This window comes from Cnephaeus nilssonii (genome assembly GCF_951640355.1).
Source record: "Cnephaeus nilssonii genome assembly, chromosome: 5".
Lineage (NCBI taxonomy): Eukaryota > Metazoa > Chordata > Mammalia > Chiroptera > Vespertilionidae > Cnephaeus > Cnephaeus nilssonii.
Window position 1 is genome coordinate 93578124 of NC_137076.1, and position 20286 is coordinate 93598409.

At 41.3% G+C, this 20286-nt stretch overlaps 1 protein-coding gene across 3 annotated transcripts in view; it reads left to right on the plus strand.

The window, feature by feature from the left end:
* LSM11 (LSM11, U7 small nuclear RNA associated) overlaps positions 1 to 20286 on the plus strand; it is a 57078-nt gene that overhangs the window by 985 nt on the left and 35807 nt on the right. For 2 of the 3 annotated variants that reach the window (XR_013813519.1, XM_079770767.1), the window contains exons 2-4: positions 5529 to 5668; positions 7511 to 7594; positions 8055 to 8263. Coding sequence is in view for 2 of the 3 variants with exons in the window: in XM_079770767.1 (XP_079626893.1) it covers positions 5529 to 5668; positions 7511 to 7594; positions 8055 to 8263 (433 nt within the window). In the remaining variant the exon portion in view is untranslated. Of the gene's footprint in view, positions 1 to 5528; positions 5669 to 7510; positions 7595 to 8054; positions 13849 to 20286 lie in introns of those variants that run through there. The other variant, XM_079770766.1, reaches the window with a different exon arrangement.

The window sequence follows — 20286 nt, forward strand, 5'->3', positions numbered from 1 at the left end:
GTGGGGATGCTGGGATGGAGTGTGGGGAGGTCTGTTCAGGTAGCACATTAAGTAACGGCTCATTCTGGGGCGCTCTAAGCACGAGAAGGGTTGCAGGGTCTTGATACACAACATGCTCACGTTGCCAAATCACTCGTGCTAGCATGCAGCAGGCACAAAATGCCACTGACACACACTGTATTACAGCCACTCTGCCGGGCTGGGTGCAGGACTGTGTCTGTCAGGCTGTCTTTACCATAAGCACAGGTTATTTTAAGTTCTGAAGGTGTAAATGGCTCAGGGGAATTTCCTAATAGATCCCTCGAGTAAAGCTGTAAACAGCAGAGGTTGCTAATGTGTGAGTTAGGTCTCGTATAAACAGAATAAAAATAGCCCAGGGTTATATATCTTTTGTCATCTGGCAAGCAGTTCTGACATTTGCCCCGTGAATGCAGTGACCTACTTAGCCATTCAGAGCATCTGTATGTACCCTGATAGCTAAATTGTGACATTATTAAGTCACTCACCGCCTTTGGAATGGAGGGTTGTGCTAAGCAGGGGTATATTTTGTTTTATTCCTAGAAATGTGTTTGTTAAGAGAGAAACATCCTGAAAATCTGTGTGCTGTTAGGGGTTCCTTTGTCAGATGATCCACCATGCTGGAACATCCCTGCCCAGGATTAGGGTTCACCCCAGCTTGCTTGTCCAGCAGCAACACAAAGATGGAGTTTCATGTTCTTAAAATAAGAGCTGTTTGGGGGACCCGATTTTTGCATCTATTTTTTGCCACATCGGACTTAGAACGTAACATTCGTTTCCATTTTGCCAGTGATTGCTTTGCTACCAAGATTGTCAAGGAAAAGAAATACTTCTGTGTAGTGGGTGGCACTCAGTTATTACCTTCACCTACAGAGCACTTTGCTGTATTATTCTGACAGTGTGAAGACCACCTTTGTCGACTTCCCACAATAAAATATATGCCTGGAGTCAAGGTCTCAGAGAATGTGCCCTAGGCACTGAAAATTTTAATTATGCCACTGGAAACAGCGGCGTGTACATGGTAGAGGTGGGTGGGCATCACAAAGCCTTGCTGACCTTCAGAAAGCAAAAACAACAACAACAACAGAAACAAACCAACAACCCTCCCACCCCCCCAGCATGGGTGAGGATTAGATTTGTTCAAGAAAGAGTTCCTATAAGAGGTAAGCTTTAGGTCTTGAAGTTAAAGAGGGGCATGATTGCGGATAACAGGAATTATTTGAAAATCAGGCTATTGAGGTGTAATTTACATATAGCAGAATACAACCTTTTAAAGTGAGTTTTGAAATCATGATACAGAATAATTCCATCACCCCAAAAGTTTCCTCATGCCCCTTTGTAAGTCAGGTGATAATTTTACTGTTGCTAAGTATACTTACTGTTATTGAGCACATATGTGCTATACACTTTGCTACGCCCTTTAGATGCATTATATTTCATTTTACCCTTAGAAACAACTTTATAGATGAAGAAACTGAGTCTCAGTTATTGCCTGTTATTGCCTAGGGTCACATAACTGGTTAGTTTGCAGCTGAGAATCCTGGGTTTGTCCCAACTCCAGGTATGTGCTTACCCATTATGCTAGTCTCAGGAGAGGGAAGAGGAGAGAGAGCACATTGTAATGCTTGCTTGTTTTTGGTGTGTGGAGGGTGCTGCATACATGAGGCAGAGGATTTGTGTCCAAAGCAAAGAGAATGGAATTTGAGTCCAGCAAAGGATTTGTTGCTAGAATGTGTTGAAGAGCCAAACCAAAGATTTTTTTGTTCGACTTTGTGATGATAGGGAGTGGGAACCATGGTGTATTTTCGTAAGCAAAAGCACTTTTAGGGCAGATGTTTCTAGGAGCTAAGTTTCTAGTAGTAAAGTTATTTGGGGGTAGAGTGGAACACAGTTTGACTGTCTACGTCTGAATACTGGCTCCTCCACTTTGTAGCTGTTCTGGTTTAGGCAAGTTACTTAAACTCTTGAGGGCCTCAATTTTCTCATCTGTGAAATGAGTACAATGATAGAATCCACCTGTTGTTGTTAGGTTTAAATTAGTTAACACATTTAAAGCATTTACAACAGTAATCTTCCTTAGCATATAGGGAAATTCTCGGTGAATGTTAAAAATCACTGTTAGACTTCATAATTAAAAGCGCTAGGTCAGGATGCAGGTAACCTGACATTGACTGTTGGCTCAGCTGTTTACTAGGGAAGTAACTTTGAGCAAATTATTTAAACTTTTCTGAGCCTTGGTTTCCACATTTATAGAATGAGGGGAAATAAGAGTACCTCTGTGTTAGTTGTGAGGATTAAGTAAAATAATGTACATAAAGTTAAACTTAGCACAGGGCAGGGCCTCACTGAGGGTTCAGTAATTTGTGATAATGATGGTGACAGTGATGATGATGATGTGATTGGTTGTAGAAGGAGTTACTGAGAATCTATTGTCTGAGTTTTATGATTGCCATGAGCAGGGAGAAGTAAAGAGTGGAGTTAATGACCTGGACTTGGAAGGGTGTGGCCCAAGCATAGTGGCAATGGAAAGGGAGGAGGATTTGGAAGAAAAAAGTACTGCAAAAATGAGGCTTTTTCTCTCTCCCTTTGGTCATATTAAGTTTTTATAAGCTTAGCTCATATCTATTTAGAATTTGTCACAGAGACTGCTGGAAAGAGATTCAGAATGTGCATTCTGATTCAGAATGCAGAGCTCATTTTTGCCTTGACAGTTTGCTCCGATAGGTGGTGCTAGTGTTGCACTTTTGATCACAGAAGGAGAGACATAAATTTTGAAAGAAAAAAAATCAAGAGAAAGACACAGATGTAAGAGTTGAAGACCTGAGTTTACCATTTGCCATTAGAGTAAGAGACTGTTGTTAAGATACAAGCTTGTCTTTTCTTTTTGATTTGGGGGTGTGAGAGAAGTGGTACCCCCCCCTTTTTTTTTTCCCCAAGTTAGAAAAAGTATAGTCTTTCTTCTCTTTTTGGAAACACATATGTGTATGGGGGTGGGAGGGGGCAGCGTATGTATATAGGCAAAGGGAGTAAATGCAGCCATTGTAATCACTTTCTAAGACATTGAATTATAGAGATTTATTCTGGAATTTAGAAGCTAACTAATCATCTAACTTCATTTTATAAATGAGGAAACTCAGACTTGTAGAAAGTTACTCACCAAGATCACACAACTAGTGAAAATGACCTAAATGTTGTTTACAATGCTGGCTTTAAATAGTCTGTAACACATATCCAGATACATGTACACATACACATACTCCCTTAAATATCAAAAGTGCAAATAATTTTAGGATATTGCTAGAGGAAGGGTAGATGATGAAGGTAAGACCAAAGTTCTCATGTTTCTTTCCAAGGCTGCTGTTTATGTCACTCTGCTCCACCTGTGCCTTCTTGCTGAATCTTTAGTCTGACATAAGCTCCTACTTCTTATCTGTTAAGTCACTTTCTTCCAAGAGTATTTTCTTTTATTTATCACTGCCATCATTTATAAGTGCATCCATGAGTGAAGAATAAGGAAGTCAAGAGTAACCACCTAGCCCGGCCAGTATGGTTCAGTGGTTAAGAATTGACCTATGAACCAGGAGATCACAGTTTGATTTCCGGTCAGGGCACATGCCCAGTTGCAGGCTTGATCTCCAGTAGGGGGCATACAGGAGGCAGCTGATGGATAATTCTCATCATTGATGTTTCAATATCTCTCCATCTCCCTTCCTCTCTAAAATCAATAAAAATATATATTTTAAAAAAAAAGAGTAGCTAACTTAGTTATCCAAACTGAAGTGCAGGACTGTTCTATTTTATGTCACTAGAAATAAAACAGAGAGTGGTTTTTTATTTGTTTACTATCAATGGCAATCTCCAAAGAATTTTGCCTTGCAAATTTGGGAGGGAGGGAAAAACAGAGACTGTATGCATGAGTGTGAGAGAGTATGTGTATGTATATGATTTTTCTTTTGGAAATATATATATATATATATATATATATATATATATATATACACTATCTAATAAAAGAGTAATATGCAAATTGACCGTCACACCAAGACACAAGATGGCCGCCCCCGTGTGGTCAAAGATGGCTGCCCCCATGTGGACACAAGATGGCTGCCACAAGATGGCCTGCAGGGAGGGCAGTTGTGGGAAGTTAGGGGTCACCAGGCCAGCAGAGGAGGGCAGTTGGGGGTGACCAGGTCGGCAGAGGAGGGCAGTTGGGGGAGACCAGGCCAGCAAGGGAGGGCAGTTGGGGGGGGGGGGGGGACCCAGGCCTGGAGGGATGGGCAGTTGGGGGCGACCAGGCCTGCAGGGGAGGGCAGTTGGGGGGGACCAGGCCTGCAGGGGAGGGCAGTTGGGGGCGATCAGGCAAGCAGGGAGGGCAGTTGGGGGAGACCAGGCTGGCAGAGGAGGGCAGTTGCGGGGGACCAGGGCTGCAGGGGAGGGCAGTTGGGAGCCAGCAGTCCTGGATTGTGAGAGGGATGTCCCAGATTGGAGAGGGTGCAGGCTGGGCTGAGGGACAACCACCCCCTCCCCCCGCCATGCACAAATTTCATGCACTGGGCCTCTAGTGTGTGTGTGTGTGTGTGTGTGTGTGTGTGTGTGTGTGTGTGTATATGTGTGTGTGTGTGTGTGTGTGTGTGTGTGTATATATATATATATATATATATATATATTAGCCAGAATATTGTGAAGGGGAAGGGGAAGTTAACATGAAGTAATAAAAGTAAAATTCATACCTGCTTCCAAGCTCTGAAAAACAGAATCCATCATAGTTAAGGCTGAAATTATAATTCCAGCATTCTTCTTATGAATTATCATGCTGCTCTTTTTAATGATGTTCATCAGCAGTCTCATAGGAACCAGATGCTCAGCAGGTGCCTCTACCCCTGCAAGGCTTGGAATACAAGCAGGTCTCTGAGTGCCAGTGTGACGGTGATGTACATTGAAACACTAGTGGCTCCAGAGGGCTCATGCATGTAGTAACTGAGACTGGGGCGCCTAAAGGCCGTTCTCTCCTGGAGGGTTACATGTGTTTAAGGGCAGATGTGTTACACAGTTTATTTTCTTTAAACATATGAACAAGATTTTTGGTTCTTTGGGAGGCTTAAGCTGGATACGTCGTTCATGAGAATTATCCTGAAAAAAAGTTGTCTTAATAAGACACAGAACTGAGAAGAATCTAGCTACTATGTATATTTAATGTGGTATTTCTTTTTTGCCCAAAAGGTTTTAAATGATGATGCATCTGAATCAATGGCATAGGCTATGGGATATAGAGAGGTGAAACTTTTAGATGATAACCTTTCAGATGGTTTATCCACATTATGAATCTTGTCTCATTTCAGTGTGTGTTGCCCATTGACAGCCATATTGTCCATTGGGCCTTCCTGTTCCCACAGTGAGCTTGCCACTGCACCATGCTGCCTTGTATTGCTGGAGATGGGTGGGTCTTGGTTGTTACTTCTGGGAATGAGAGCATATGTTCATGCGATGTAACTATTCTTCTCTCGTTGCAGTGCACGAAGGCAGCCCTCTGGGTGAACTCCATCGTTGTATCCGGGAGGGGGTGAAAGTGAATGTTCATATCCGCACTTTCAAGGGACTTCGGGGCGTCTGTACAGGCTTCCTCGTTGCATTTGACAAGTTCTGGAATATGGTAATTAAACCCTCCTTAGGGTGCTGGAGAACCTCTTGGGGATTAAATCTTTTATAAATCTAAAGATCCTGAGTAACCTTATTCAGAGAAACCTACAGGATAACTTCCCAGAAGAACTAGAATCTACACTTTCTTGAGAAATAACAAAAAAAAGTTTCTCTTATTGCTTATATTTCCTTAAGGCTGTGGCTTTCAGCAGGGGTGATTTTGCCTTTTTCTTCCTCAGGGGACATTTTTTGGTTATCACAACTGTGGGATAGGGTGTTACGGGCATCTAGTGGGTAGAGGCCATGGATTCTGCTGCTTGTCCTCCAATACATAGACGCCCCCCAACAACAAAAAATTATCCAGTGCAGAATCTTTTTAATGCCAAGATTGAGAAACCCAGCCTTAGCAATAATTACTTATTTCATCTGTTTAGTAATTTTATATTGATTTCCTATTAAAAATATTTATGTTCCACTTTGGGCACAGTGCTAAGTACAGAAGTTTCAGAAAGAAATTTTCACGCTACTGTTTTTTGAAAGATATATATGGATAGAAGGGGAGCAGACATATTAATAAGCAAGTTAGTTTACATGCTGTACCACACACTCCTAGCCTCCTAGAGGCTTACTGTTTACTAGATATTTGAAGGAAAGTAGGGATGTATTACAGCACAACTATAATGTGGGGCGGTTAAAATAGGAGCCACCAGGCTTTCTAGTGTTTCTTTTCCATATGGTTGTTCATCTCCAACTTTTTCTTGTGCTTTATCTCCATCCATGCATTCCCCTGGATAATAATAATAGTTGCTAAATGTAATAAGCACTTGTTATGTGCCAGATACTATACTAAGAACTTTACATATATTATCTCAATGAATGAATTGTAGGTCTATTACTGTTCCATTTCACAAATGAAGGAATTGAGGCTACAGATTTTGGAAGATTGGTACAGATCACACTCTTAGTTAGTGGAAGTACCAGGACTTTATTATATATCTTTCTGACTTCTGAAACCAGGCTTTTAACCATTATGGAATCGGAAACCCTGGTTTTAATCCTAGCTTTACCACTTGGTAACTGTGTGACTCTAGGCAAGGTAATTTCTCTGAGGCTCAGTTTTCTCACCTCTAAAATGTAAGAAATTTTTTTTATTATTATAATTTTACCTTTGAAGGAAAAGGATTTAAGAGAACATATGTAGTGATAGTGCTGGTAATGATAATACTGTCAGCTTATACTTGTATGGTGATTTATACTTTTCAAAGTAACTTCTCATACACAATCTCATTTGATCCTAACAGCTGTCCTGTGCGGTTGATCTCTCAATGATGAGAATTTATCAGCAATTCAATCTGTAACTCTGGTCAGTCTCTGTTAATTGCTGTCACAAAACATAGAAACTGGAAAGGGAAAAGATGCAGTAGAGTGTTTCTCAAAATATGGCCTAAAGCTACCTGCATCAGAATCACCTGGGGTTTCTGGTTAAAACAGAAAATTCCTGGGCTTCATCCCAGACCTATTGAATCTGAATCTCTAGGAGAGTAGTAGCCTTGGATTCACACTTTAATAAGCTTCCTGGATATTTATGAACAGTGAAATTTAAGAACTTCTGTGCAGCCATAAAGGCCCCTTACCACAAATGAAACTTGTCTTATATGGTCATAGGCCACTTGGAAATCCTACTCAGAGGGTGCCAGGTATTACCTTTTTTTTTTCCTGCCCAAGAGCTGCTTCACTTAGGTTTAATTCTACTACAATTAGATGTTATTCTGCCTTTAAAAATTTTTTTCTGAAAGCTATAAAGATAATATTTTTAACTCTGCCTCATTTTCTCCCCTTTGGGCTGTTTCTCTAGGCACTTACTGATGTGGATGAGACCTACCGAAAGCCTGTTCTAGGCAAAGCATATGAGCGGGATTCTTCATTGACTCTCACTAGGGTAGGCAATTTCTCCTGACTTCCTGAGTACCCAGCATGCTTTCAGGCGTAGGAATTAAGATCACTGAGCCCAGTGAGCAGTGTTTCATAGTGGGAAAGCCCTGGTGCTGTCAAGCAGGTATGCCTAGACCAAGGTTTTCCTTAGTCTCTCTTCTCATACATTCTTCTAATCTCAAATGAGTTTCTGCTTCAGACCTGCATATTATTTGAGCAACAAGTTACCTTTTATACGGCTTAAAAGTCTTTCTGTTTTACCCAGTAGAAATAAGCAGGTACCTTTTCTCTTGACACACTTACTGATTTATCTGAGTTATAGGTAGAAATAGAAAATTCATTACTAACTTTTTAAAAATTGCGAAGCAAGTTGTCCACAGAGCATAATTGAGGAATCTGGTCTTTGTCCCCCTATATATTGAAAGAGGGATGTTTAAGGCTAATATTTGTCATTGCTTTCCTTATAGCTATTTGATCGACTAAAACTTCAAGATTCCTCCAAGAAGGAGGCAGATTCTAAGTCTGCAGTTGAAGACTCCACTCTGTCCAGATACTCCCAGACATCCACTTGGAAGGTAGCCTCAGTGTGGGGAAGAGAAGACACTGACCGGGTCTCACGCAAACATTCCCGCTCCGTCCCTTCTTCCCTGCAGGCATCTACAAGGGAGGAGTCCAGGTCAGAGCTGTCAGGGAGGACTATTCGGACAGAAGGGTCTAGTGCGGGAGGTACCTTTTCCAGAGCTACTACCCTTTCTAGGGGCCAGTCCCGTAAGAAAAAGAGAAAGCCCAAAGTAGATTACCAACAGGTATTCACTAGACACATAAATCAGATTTTCATTCGAGGCGAGAATGTCCTGCTAGTTCATCTTGCACAGTGAGCAACTCTGCTTCACTTGAGCTTTAGTATTTAGAAACAAAATGCATGAATTGCTGCTATGCTGTATCCCAGTATCCAAGTGAAACCCTGAGTTGGATTGATCCCCTCTGGTACTGCATGTGTTGAGGAGAGAACCAGGCTCAGGCTCTCTGGGAGATGAGCTCCCTCAAGGGAGGCAGGTCTTGGAGGATGGGTTGTTTGCATTAATATCAAAACAGTAATACCAGGCTGCATATGAGTACACACATCTGATTTGGTATCATGCTCTACTTCAGACACTCAGACCAAATATATGATCTTCCATTTGAATCAGGGGTTATGGTATGAATTAAATTCACTATGGACTCTTTAGTGTGGAGGAGAGAAACTCACCTCAAAAAGAATTATCTCATTTTAAAGCTAGTACTCTGAATACTCAGGAATTTGATTCTAAGAGTAGCAGTATAAATTGCCCTGAAACTCTACACCAACATCTTGTAACTGTTGAATTTTGCTCTACACCATTCTCTCTTAATCAAGAAACGTAATCTATTATCTTTGGATATCTATAAGATCTAAGAAAGCTACCAATTTATGTAAGGGAAAAATTTGAATAATTGGTATGCTTAAAGCAGCCAGCAATGAATGCCCTGATTTTATCCCTCTCCTTATTATGGAAAGGAATGTGGGACCTCAGCAGTCTTCCTTTACCAGAGGTAACTTCTGTGAATGGCATACCAGATGGAACTATAAGATGCTCATGTGGTGGATTCTTGTCTTTCTCTCTAACTTCTGTGGCATAGTGCTAGTGCATGTACCCTGTGTATTGACTCACTGTGACATGTCCTATAAGCTTTATGGCAAGAGACTGTGACCTTCATGTCTGTCTTCAAAGAGTGCTGCATGAACTCAGTAATATACATGCATCATAAGAATCCCTTTTCCAGGCAGGGCTGGTCCTGTGTAGAATATCTTTCAGAATGGTTTTCATGAGACAGCAGCAGTAGTTTTATTCCCTTGTGTCAGACCAAAGAGGTTCTTACAAACTAGAGTAGGTGTGTCTGTAAGGGACACTTTACTCACAGTCAGCTTCAGTAGCAGAAATACCATAGCACTCTCCAATACTACTTGAATCATGCTATATGCTTTCTCAGTCACCAGTGCACAATAGGCTACAGACTGTTAGGTAATATTGAATTGTGTGTTTTTTTGTTAGTTTATATTTTGTTTTATTTTAGATAATTCATGTTCAAAGTACGAATAAGAAATAGCTAACTAGTTAAAATGCTTGAAAATAAAAATTTCCCCTGCTGTATTTGTTGTGTAACTTAGATACCTGGTCCTTCTGCTAGATGGGTCACTGGCTCATCATATAATGAAAGGAGAGCCTCGGTTTTTGCCCATCAGACACCTACCTCACAGGAGCACTGAGGCAAAAAATTTTAGGAAGGCATTTTAAAGTCTCTAAACATGTTTAGGAACCATGAGTCATTTTTACTAACTCTACTTCATGGTTTGGTTAGAATGCTTATGAGCAAGGCAGATAATCTCTGTAGGTGTCATAAGTATGATCTTGCTGTGATCGGAAGGCAGCGGTATCATCAGGAACTATTAGCCATGTTCCATTCCTTTCTCCTAAAGAACAGTGGAAGTTTCAGAAGAACATCTTGAGTAAGAGAATAACATTTCTTTGCTGCTCCTCTACATCCTAGCCCCTACCCTTTCTGATCATTTTCAGAAAGAATTCCCCTGAACTTCTCATTGGTTTGTATGATAATACCAAAGGGAGAATGAGCATCTAAAAATAACACATCCTTAAAAGGGAATTTGTAGAAATTGTTTTGTTTATTTGTTTTTATTTTAAAATGCATTTTAAATTTGTTTTTTAGAGCCAGAGCAGATGTACTAAATATTTAGAGAGGTTCCAGATCACAAACTTGAACCATCATCTTTGGAATCTGCCAATCTAATCTCTTCTAAATAATGTGTCTAAAATTTCAGTTCCCCAATTAATAGTTGTCTTGTTTAATCATCAGGCACCCTGCCTCTACCTCTTTACCAGTCTCCCTTGTTTGGCTGTCCTGTCTGCCCTCTTGTTCCTTAGCTAGAAGCTGTAATGGATATTAGATTTTTCCAGTAAAATAGAAATTTTGAATCAAAAGGAATATAATCAATTTCTGTTTTAGTCTAGTGCCTGATTAAATCTAACCTAATTTATTTTACATAATGCTGGTTTTCATAATGTTTGTATATAATTTTTATATATTCGTGTAAGGGTTGATTTACTGCTTTTCTGCCCAACTTAACAATTCTGGCTCTGAAAATTTTAAAACTGTGATATACCTTAGGTGCCCATTTATTTGTTTGCTTTGGACAGTGATCCTGGAATGAATGGACTATCTAGTATTGTGTTATTTTGCACAAAGCATACTTTTTTAGAGAAGTCAGTTTTTAAAAATCATAGCCTTTTTCTTTATTATTGGAGAAATTTTTCATAAGGAAGAAAAAATAGGTCCTAACAATGTTTATGTTGCTCAAAAAATGTGATCATCTAGGATATTATAGTAAGATGCTATGGAAACCACTGACATCTTCCTCAAGAGGAGAGAAAAGGAGGCAGTAACCCCTAGAATGGTAGAGACCTGGGGGCCCCTCTACCTGAAGGGGGCTCTAAGCCGCTGCAGGTCAGCAAAACTGGTTTCTTGTATTCCCCAGAGATTTGGATTTGGGTAACTTGGTAGGAATAGTACTTATTTTTGAACATCCAATTTGGTTCTTCAAAGTAATCTCTAAACATGGGAATGTGTTTTCCGGACATTTCACAGGGCATACCTGTCTGTGTACTTGCTGAGGTCCTCTCAGGAGTTTCCAGCTTTGTTAGATAAGAACAAGGGATTGAGAAATTGAAGATATGCTATTACACCCAGAATAGTTTCATGTGCCATTCTTTGTACAGAGAGATGATTCTACTGCTCTACCACAAGGCAAACTTGCACTTTAGGTTGTTCATTTTAGTATCTGGGAAGCACTTATTCTTCCTTTCAGAGACCTCTTATGAAAGAGGTGGGCCGTTGGTGAGATGGTTAGCCAGAGTTAGCAATGCCTAAGCAGTACCCTGCCTGCTCTCTGTGCATGGTGCATGTCAAGCCAGAAAGCTTAGAAACCTTTAACACTAAAGTCTAGATAGGAGTCCTTGCTATGAGTTGTTAGTGAATCGAGAGGGGTTCATCTGTTTTCATGGTGAAATAGTCTTAAAAGCACCTTTAGAGATTGTCAGGTCATGAGCCATGAGCTGCTCTTAATCCTCAGAAGCCTTATGGAAAGTAGGTGTACTGCTTTTATCCCTTGAGAAAAAATAGAAACCTAACTTGATGAAGAGTAGATATTTATATTTATTATTTGCACTATTCCTGTAGTAGCTGACATGGGTAAAATAATGAAATATAATAGGTTCTGTAAATTACTTCTTTAAATTTTGTCTAAATTTTGCCTTTAGAAAAAAATTTAAATTATTCAAAGATAGCTAGCTGTCCTAAAATTTTCCAGTCCTTTGTGTATTTTTTAATGAATGAAATGATTTCTGTGGTTCAGGTCAAGGTTTATGTAAGTGTATCATGGTATAAATATAATGGTTTCCCAACTTTTAATTTCTCTTTTCCTGTGCTAGATACAGAATGCATTCAACCCCTTTTCACTAACTTCTGTTCATCAGCCTGTGTTTTTCAGGGCAATAACTCCCAAAAGGCTTTTCTTAGTGATTATAAAGCAAAAAAAATCTTATGTGGGCTTGTGTTGCTAAGGTGGGTGGTCTGTCATTGCTTTCTGACAAATTGAGTGATGGGTTTAAGATAAGCCTTTGGAGTTCCTGTCACAGTTTCCTGGGTTCCAAGGAAGGGTTGGGCCTTCTTTACTCTCAGTGTTTTGAGTATTTTTCAAATGTTTGTAAGTTCTCTTGCACTCCTCTAATAAAAATGAAAGCTCTCTGTCAAGAAATGGCTTTGGATGATTCGGAGATCGAGGGGGACGAAAGTACACCTGAGACCTTCAGTTGGTCTTTTATTTCTTTAGAATAAAGAGTAGTCTGATAAGCAGCCAGAGTTAGTGCTCCTTTAAAAACACTGAAAAGATGGGAACACTCCCTCAGGAAAGCTACAAAAGCTATTCCCAGTACATTGCAATTGCTTTTGATTTTTAGTCCTTTGAGCAAATGTCTGATGTTACGTTTTTTGAGCTGTGGGGGAAAATATATAAAAATGTTTAACATATATTATTTAAACAGTGATTATCTGACTGAATTCTGTGTGAGCTAGGCTCTAGGGCAGCTGTCCAGTCCTTTTTCTGTTGTCCTGGCAGTAAAGCAGATAGTAAGTGATGTCTTAAAAAGTGATTTACTGACATCTAAAGACATAGCCTTCTGGGCTACCCTGGGGATACCCCTCTGCAAATATTTAATGTTTTTTTAGACAAGGCTGAACCTGGATGACTCCATGAATTTATAGTTTTTCTATTCATATACCAGCTGCTAAAAGAAAAACCATGACTTATAATCTTGTCTTGAAATTACTCCTAATTATTAAGTTCAGCTAACCCCTTCCTGTTTAGGGAGGATTGCTGCTAGTAACGTCAGTTTGCAATGTTCTGCTTTAGATATGTGTCATATGGGAGTCTGAAATCTGTAATAAATATGATTGTACTAATGTACTGGCTGCTTTGTCTCTGTTGATTTTGGGGGAAGGGAGAGGAGGTAGGAAACTTCTGCTACCAAGTGAAGATACTGGTTAAAACATTTCCAGCAATGTCATTGTTGTAACCTTGTGCCTTGTTTTTTTCCTTCTTCTTTTTTTAACCAAAGCACACACATCTAGATTTCTATCCTGAGGCAGCTTTATTCTTGCAAGTTTATTTGACGTTCATGCTTAGAAAAGAAACTTGGCCCACGTTGCAAATTATCTCTTCTAAGCCCCAAGCAATGGTAATTGCCCTGTGAATTCATTCCACGTAATAGCTCACTGGCATTAATCCACTGTCTTCACGATCTACTGAGGTCACTATCGACTGCTCCCCTCTGACTGTTTTACCACATCTGATTAATCGATCCTTACTGCTTCCAGAAATGTCTGAATTTGCCACCAGCTTTTCTCTGCATGTATAGAAAGTTGAACTGCACAAAGATTTGCCACATTGATTACTTGATCTCCTTGGTGTGCTTCCAGAACTGAGTCACCTTGGAAAGATGGATAAACAAAAATCTCGATTCTTAGAGAGGGAAACCTCAAGTTAACTGTCAAGACCCAGTTCCCTACTTATTATGTTGGACTCAGCTAACATACAGGAAATTTCTAACCACTGAAGATGTTATAAATGCTCCAGTTCTGGTCTTGCTTGTTTTGTATCTCAAAGTTTTCTGATTAAATGAGAATGTCCTCATTAATTGAAATAAAGGCGAAAGAATCAGCTAGCTTGACATTTAAAATATACAGTGACAGTTAAATATTGGCAGCAGAATGGAGGCCAGTGGAATGACATATATCACTTCTTCCCTATGCTTTCTAGGTAGGACTGTCAAGGAAAGAAAGTTTCTTGCCCAACTATATTCTCCCCTTGGATAAAAGTAAAGCTTTTTTTTTTTTTCAGTCTGCTAAATTACCACTAGGTGGCAGTGGATTAAAAAGAACGGCTTAACTAGAAACTATAAGTCCCAGAAAGACCTGCCTCTCCAGATCTCCAATCACTGCAACAATTAATTGTTAAATGCTCACAAATTCAGACTGATATAATCGAGGAAAACCAAGCTATAATCAACTCAAGTGACAATATAAACGTTTCTTACCAATATTGAATTTACCAAATGTGAAACTTAGGAAGCCTGACTGATGGCAGTCAGCCAGTGAATGTCCTTGGCAAAGAGTGTTTAAAAAAGAGATTGCCCAGTGTCCACTGTTTAGGGAGTCTATTGCTATTCTCATATCATGGGTTTCCTCATATCATCTTGGAATACTATCAACTCCTCTCAGCCTCTTCCTAACTACTGGCCAAGGATCACCCTGTAAAGCTGTCTTGAAGCCCCTATTTCTCAGTGGCTGTTTCAATTTTGGAAACAATCCACCCAGTGTGGATGCCTGAGAGCCCATTTTGAGAAAGGTTGCAGCTTTCTTCTGATCTCACAACTAGAATTGGGCCTCCAAAACTACAAACAAATATGCTGTCAAGTCAGAGGAAAATTTATAATAGACACAGAAAAGTCTGTAGTTTTAGGCTGGGCACCGGGGCAGAAGGAGTGGGTGGACAGTGCCAGGAAGTCTCAGCACTTCATGTCAACGCCTTCAAAAGACCTTCCCCTCTCTACCTCAAGAAATAATTTCCCAGCAGCCTCTGGTGAAGAGAAATACAGTATGTGAAATAATAGATACTATCTTCAAATGAATAAATTAAAAATAAGATTACAATAAAGAGCTTTGTCTCATGCGTTTTTGGACCTTGGTAGCTTGTACTACACTCAAACATACTATGTGACATGGAAGAGGACATTCAGAGCATGCAATGAGAAATATAATTTTTTAGCATTTCAACCCTGTGCCAAACATGTTACATGCATGATTATGTTGTTTACATACAACCACCATGAGGAAGATTTTTGTCCCTATTAATATATGGGAAGGAACTGAAACAGGTTAAGTAACTTGCCAACATCTCTCTGCTAATAAATGGTGAATTAGCAATTCTATCTAAATCTCTGACTCATAAGTTTGTTGTTAGTCAATTGCACCTTAAAAATAACTATATTACTTAGTTATTAACTAGCAAATTTTAAGGGCAAGCTGAGATATCCCCTTAGACCTGTGGGTGGCAAACTGTGACTCACGAGCCACATGCGGCTCTTTGGCCCCTTGAGTATGGCTCTTCCACAAAATACCACGGCCTGGGCGAATCTATTTTGAAGAAGTGGCGTTAAAAGAAGTTTAAGTTTAAAAAATTTGGCTCTCAAAAGAAATTTCAATTGTTGTACTGTTGATATTTGGCTCTGTTGACTAATGAGTTTGCCGACCACTGCCTTAGACTAATCATATACCAGAGGGCTGAATTTAAAATATGGCTTGTTGGTTTGCTCAAGTGTCTGGTCTCTTCTGATTTGCACGGTCCTTTGACAAGGCGATGGGTGTGCACTCAGGACTTCATGGCTTCCAGAGAGGACCAGGGCAGCGGGCATTCCCAGGGCTGTGGACCAGTGGTGGCCCTGGAAAGGGTGGCTGCCAAATGGTATTTTACCCACCAGTTAGTTTGGGCATTGGAGGGTTATCAATACAATAGTCTTGTTAAAAAGACAGAGTGACTCGTGGTTTTTCCCAATTATTCACTGTGCACTTAGAAAGTCTGCCATCCCTTTCTTTCCATTGTGTTCCAGCACTTGGGAAGAATGCTTTATCTCAGTCTTAACTATAAACTTATCTGATTTAAACAACTCTTCTCAAAGCTAAATTATAGATATGATAAAGCTACAGAAAAATAAAGAACCCAGAGTCTCCTGAGACCTAAAAGGGATCACAGGCAGAAAGGTTTGGTAAGTTGTCTATCTTGTAAAATTTCCACCTACTTGATGATGTGTTTATTCCCAGAATATGGCAATCTTGGGAAGAGCCCACTATCCTAGGCTCTTTCACTAGTTACTTCAGAGTCTCAGTTTCTGGATCTCTAAAATAGGGACAATAGCACCTGCCTCATGGGGTTGGTGATGGAGCGTGCTTGGTCCAGACAGCAAAGACTTAGTGTAATTCCTGCTGTGATGAGCTTGCTGTGTGATGCTCAGCAGCTTTCTTCGCTTCCCTGTGCTTGCGTTTCATGTCCTGAGACCGGGCCTGGCAAACAAATGGACACAGCAGCATGCTGTCATCCTTTAGACTTACACACAGGTGTTTGAAAGATTGTTTCCAGGCTGCCTGAGTTCTCCCCGCTTCTTCAGTTGGCTCTCCCTGGGTTAAAACTTCAGAATATCATCAACTTCCCCACTGCTGGGAGAGCTGTGTGCTCCCCCAGGAATGACATTAGGCTCCACGGGACATTCATTAGTTGAGGTTACGAAAGGACCACAGGGCACTGGAATGGTAATTTCCTACATGGGACCCCAGTGACCCAGAGCGAGCTAGCTCAGCTGGTCTGAGCATGTGGCTAATGAGGGAAGGGTCATGGTTTCACTCCTGTGTGGGCCAATTAGTGTCACGTGGAAAAGCACGCTCCTGGGCCATCAGACAGCAGCCTTACATGTGTGGCACTGCTCACCAGGATGGCTCAGTGTAGCCATCATCACTATCGAAAACCCAACCCAAAGCCTACATTTTCTCTCTTATTGCACAGGCTATTGTTTCCAAAACTTGGGTCATTTTCGGAGCTCCTTCATGATTTTTTGCCGTATCCTAAGTAGATCACTGCATTTTTATTTATTCAGAATTTTTGATAAATTGACTCACTTTTTAGCTTACACTTAAAAGTGTTGGTGCATCACTACCATCAATAGAAAATTGGGAAATTTACCCTAAATGTACACATTAAAATAAATATACAACTATTGAAATTAAAATGTTAATCTTCGTACCAACTGTAAACACCTCCTGAGCCACAAGTGATCAGTGTACTGTATGTTAATAAATGTTGCAGGTGTATAAACTGCATGTGTTATATAATACACTAGAGGCCCAGTGCACGAAATTCGTGCATGGGGGTGTGTGTCCCTCAGCCCAGCCTGCACCCTCTCCAATCTGGGACCCCAGTGGGATTGGGCCTAAACGGGCAGTCGGACATCCCTCTCACAATCTAGGACTGCTGGCTCCCAACTGCTCGCCCGCCTGCCTTCCTGATTTCCCCTAACCGCTTCTGCCTGCCAGCCTGATCACCCCCTAACCACTCCCCTGCAAGCCTGATTGATGCCTAACTGCTCCCCTGCCAGCCTGTTTGCCCCTAACTGCCCTCCCCTGCAGGCCTGGTCACCCCTAACTGCCCTCCTCTGCAGCCCTGGTCCCTGGTCCCACCCTAACTGCTCTCCCCTGCAGGCCTGGGTCCCCCCCCCCAACTGCCCTTCCCTACAGACCCAGTTGCCCCCAACCCAACTTCTCTCCTCTGCTGGCCTGGTCACCCCTAACTGCCCTCCCCTGCAGGCTTGATCGCCCCCAACTGCCCTCCCTTGCAGGCCTGGTCCCTCCCAACTGCCCTCCCCTGCTGGCCTGATCGCCCACAACTGCCCTCCCTTGCAGACCTGGTCCCTCCCAACTGCCCTCCCCTGCTGGCCATCTTGTGGTGGCCATCTTGTATCCACATGGGGGCAGTCATCTTTGACCACATGGGTGCAGCCATCTTGTGTGTTGGCGTGACGGTCAATTTGCATATTATTCTTTTATTATATAGGATTAGATAGGATAGAGGCCTAGTAAACGGGTGGGGGCCAGCTGGTTTTCCCTGAAGGGTGTCCTGGATCAGGGTGGGGGTTTCCTTGGGGCATGGGGCAGCCTAGGTGAGGAGCCTGTGATGGTTTGCAGGCCGGCCACACCCCCTGGCGACCCAAGAGGAGGCCCTGGTATCTGGGATTTATTTATCTTCTATAATTGAAACTTGGTAGCCTTGAGCGGAGGCCTGGGCCTGCCAGGGCAGGCAGAAAGCTTGGCTTCCTCCATTGCCGGAGAAACCCAAGCCTCCTGCTCTCTCCGTGGCCGCAGCCATCTTGGTTGGGTTAATTTGCATGCTCGCTCCTGATTGGCTGGTGGGTGTGGCTTGTGGGTGTAGTGGATGTATGGTCAATTTGCATATTACTCTTTTATTAGATAGGATTGTTCTGTAATAAAATGGTCACATCAGTAAAAACAGTATTATAAAGCAATTGCTTTAGTGGGAAGAGTTGGGAACAGTGACTGGGAGTTTCACACTTGAAATGATGAAATTATTCTTGTAAGAATTTTAACACAGATGTCTTCCTAATAGCCATAAATATGTAGCTATAAAACCTAAACTGAACAAATCTAGGGTTTAATTTACATCTAGCTTTAGCTCAAAAGTTGTGGCTTTTGTTTGCACTCTCTGCTGGTATTATCATTAACACTGTTTCTTACACATCCTTATCATTATCCATTTTATAGTAAACAAAGCACAAACATGAAAGCAGATGTGTAGTCTTCACAACATCCTCGTTCCTCTCCAGTTATGAGCCAGTTTATGCTACTCTCCCCAGTTGGCCAGTTCCTTATGGAGAGCAAGCTACAACCAATAGTGGTGTTGGTAATAAAAATATATTCCCTAATTAATTGAGCATGTTACATCCAGTCCATTTATGAAAACGTGCACTGGAGGACAAATACACACACGCGCCTCTTCAGGGTGGACAGAGAGCTCAACACATTAAAAATGAAGAAATGTCAAAGCAGTGTATATTTTATAAATTCAGGTTGAATGACGGCAGTTTTCAACCCTCTGTGTACCTGTGAGTGGGTGTTTAGCCTCATTTGGAGGTCTGGATGTGAGGTCTTTGTGAGTCTGAAGTCCAAGGGTCTTCCCTCCCTGCCCCCAGGTCAAGAGATGAGCCCTGCCGGGAGCATTAACTTACATAGAAATCTGGGTTCAAATATACCATAAGGCAGAATGTGACATTTTAGCAATGTGGAAACAAAGTTGTCTGGGGTGTAGAACAGTGAGAAGATGAATTGTATTCACTTTTCTTCTTGTGTTCCCCTTACCTTGTGGATTCTTGCTGCAGCCACTCCCATTATTTCAGTGCTGCTTGAGTTATCCCACTTTAAAAAAATGTTTTTTATTGATTTCAGAGAGAGAAGGAGAAGGAGAGAGAGATAGAAACATCAACGATAAAGTAGAATCATTGATTGGCTGCCCTCTGCAAGCCCCACACTGGGGATAGAGCCCACAACCTGGGCATGTACCCTGACTGGGAATCGAACCGTGACCACCTGGTTCATAGGTCAATGCTCAACTGCTGAGCCACACCATCCGGGCAAGTTATCCCACTTTTACAGCTTTCTCATCATCCTTAGAAAGTCGTTAATTGGTAGCAAGAGGGCCAGACCATTTTATAAGTGCCAAAAGACCTACTTAGACCAGAAAATCTAAATATTAACAGGCAGAAATGCAATTATAGCTTTCTTCCATTACATGTGGACCTGTGAGTACTTTAATGATTGGTCTGTCTCTCCCTCTCTCTCTCTCATACACGACACACACATACACACACACACACACACACACACACACACACACAGAGAGAGAGAGAGAGAGAGAGAGAGAGAGAGAGAGAGAGAGAGTAAAGAGCAGGTAGAAGACTCTGTGCTCTTTAATATCTACAATGTTCTCTTTGTACAATACTTACTGGAACAGTAAGACTGTGTAATTGGTGAATGTGATGTATGTATTTATAAAAAATAGTATAAAATTTTATTTAAGAATTATCTATTAGGATTCTGTTTGTATGGCCTTGTTCTAAGACCGATACATACTTGTGATCTTTGCCTCTGAGGGCAGAAAGTGATTAGTTCATTGGGTATTCTGTGTGAGGAATCTGAGGCTTGCATTACGGCCTCTTCCCTCCCCTTGCCAAGTCCAATTATGCCTCAGCAAGGCTTCTCACCCCATCCTCCCCTGTCCCCAGAGTTCATCTGAGCACATCTGTTGCTCCATGAAAAGTATTTTGGCAAAAGCTGCTTTCCCCTGTGCTGGGAGTCATCTGTCCTGACTGGCTTAGAACTGTTTTTACGTGTGTGTGTGTGTGTGTGTGTGTGTGTGTGTGTGTGTGTGTAAGAGAGAGAGAGAGACATTTATCTACCTTTATATATTAACATATAGGGTTTCCCAAAAAT